Source organism: Nicotiana tabacum, chromosome 7, assembly GCF_000715075.1.
Source record: "Nicotiana tabacum cultivar K326 chromosome 7, ASM71507v2, whole genome shotgun sequence".
NCBI lineage: Eukaryota > Viridiplantae > Streptophyta > Magnoliopsida > Solanales > Solanaceae > Nicotiana > Nicotiana tabacum.
In genome coordinates, this window is record NC_134086.1 from 95345929 (window position 1) to 95347850 (window position 1922).

At 39.1% G+C, this 1922-nt stretch overlaps 1 protein-coding gene across 1 annotated transcript; it reads left to right on the top strand.

Moving 5' to 3' along the window:
- The first annotated feature begins 1280 nt into the window (after window positions 1-1280).
- On the top strand, window positions 1281-1718 carry LOC142162187 (putative mitochondrial protein AtMg00240). The gene has a single exon (XM_075218509.1). It carries the CDS (start codon window positions 1281-1283, stop codon window positions 1716-1718), a length of 438 nt encoding a protein of 145 aa, XP_075074610.1.
- The last annotated feature ends 204 nt before the right edge of the window (window positions 1719-1922 follow it).

Genomic DNA, 1922 nt, shown 5'->3' on the forward strand with positions numbered 1-1922 from the left:
TTTTCCATAAGAATGTGTTTCCCTTTACTGTGTCACCTATTACATGTTCCTCGTTTCCAACTCTACCACCTTTCATTTATGATCTACACATTACTACATCTCAACCCACAACAGGCAATTCACCAAGTCCAGACAACCTTAGAGTAGCACATGATCATTCTTCATCTGATCACTCTTTATCTGATCACTCTTCATCCGACCACTCTACACTTGTTTTTCCAGAATCACACTCTCATTCTCCTGAAATCCTCCCACAAAATCTATTTGATCCAATTTCACAAAGTGATTCTCCTGTCTTAGAGCCTAGAAGGTCTGGTAGAGAACAAAAATTATCTACACACCTGCAAGACTACATCTATTCAATACCTCAATTGAAGCCATATTCTATTTCTCTGCCCACTGATCCATCAGCCACTCCAACTTCCCTTACTTACTTATTCTCCTTAAATAACCATTTTTCTATTGATTCTTTAATCCATGATAGTCAGTTGTGTGTTTGCAATGATTCTGAACCATCTTCATATAAGAAAGTTGCTCTTAATCCTACCTGGCAAGCAGCAATGACACAGGAGTTTGAAGCCCTGCATGCAAACCATACATGGGATATAATGCCCTTACCAGGTGGGAAGCAGGCAATTGGATGCAGATGGGGTATACAAGATCAAACACAAAGCTGATGGAACAGTAGAGGAGTTCAAAACTAGGCTGGTAGTAAAAAGGTATACCTAGCAGCCTAGCATAAATTACACAGAAACCTTCAGTCCTGTGGTGAAAATGACAACAGTGAGAGCTCATATAACTATTGCAGTAAAGAAGCAGTGGCACATTTTTCAGTTGGACATGAACAACACATTCCTTCATGGAGACTTGCATGAGGAAGTCTATATGCAAATGCCACCAGGACTGGAAATCAGCTCTCCAGGTTTAGTGTGTAAGTTGAACAAATCCTTATATGGCCTCAAAGAGGCGAGCAGGCAGTGGTACTCTAAGTTGACTGAGGCCCTTTGCTCAAAGGGTTATGTATACTCTCTCAATGACTACTCGCTTTTGTACAAAGAAAACTGAACATTCTACCATCGATATAGCAATATATGTAGATGGTGTTATGATCACTGGGACAGATCTTTCAAATATTACTCAAGTCAAATGCTTCCTACATGATTAATTTAGGATAAAAGACCTAGGAAAGCTGTATTATTTTCTTGGTTTGGAGGTTCTTTATACAAATGATGGAGTGATAATATCTCAAAGGAAATTTGCACTGGACTTACTCAAAGAATATGGTTGTCTTTCTTACAGTAGTCTATCTACTCCCCCTTGATCCAAATGAAAAGCTAAGAGCCAAGGAAGGAGCATCATTGCCAAGGAAATTGGTAGGAAAATTAAATTTCCTCACTAATACTAGACTGGACTTAGCCTTTAGTGTACAAAACCTTAGCCAGTTCATGCAAGAACACAGGGAGCCACATTTGAAAGTAGTTTTCCACTCACTTAGGTACCTAAAGAGTGATCCAACTCTGGGAATTTTTCTATCTAATGATTCTGATTGCAGCTTGAAGGGTTATTGTGACTCAAACTGGGCTACTTGTGCAGATTCTAGAAGGTCAGTCACTGGATACATAGTCCTACTGGGCAATAGTCCAATATGTTGGAAGTCTAAGAAACAAGAAATAGTGTCCCTATCAATAGATCCTTGTGAAAAGTTGTTGGTGAACTAACTTAGCTATGCAGACTATTTGATGAACTCATTATTCCCTATCCTAAGCATGTCTCGGTGTTTTGTGATAGTCAATCTGCTTTACACATAGCTCGTAATCCTATTTTCTATGAATGAACCAAGCATATCGAGGTCGATTGCCATTTTGTGCGAGATAAGCTCCAAGAAAAATTGATTTCTCTCCATCATATTGGTATTGGTGCTT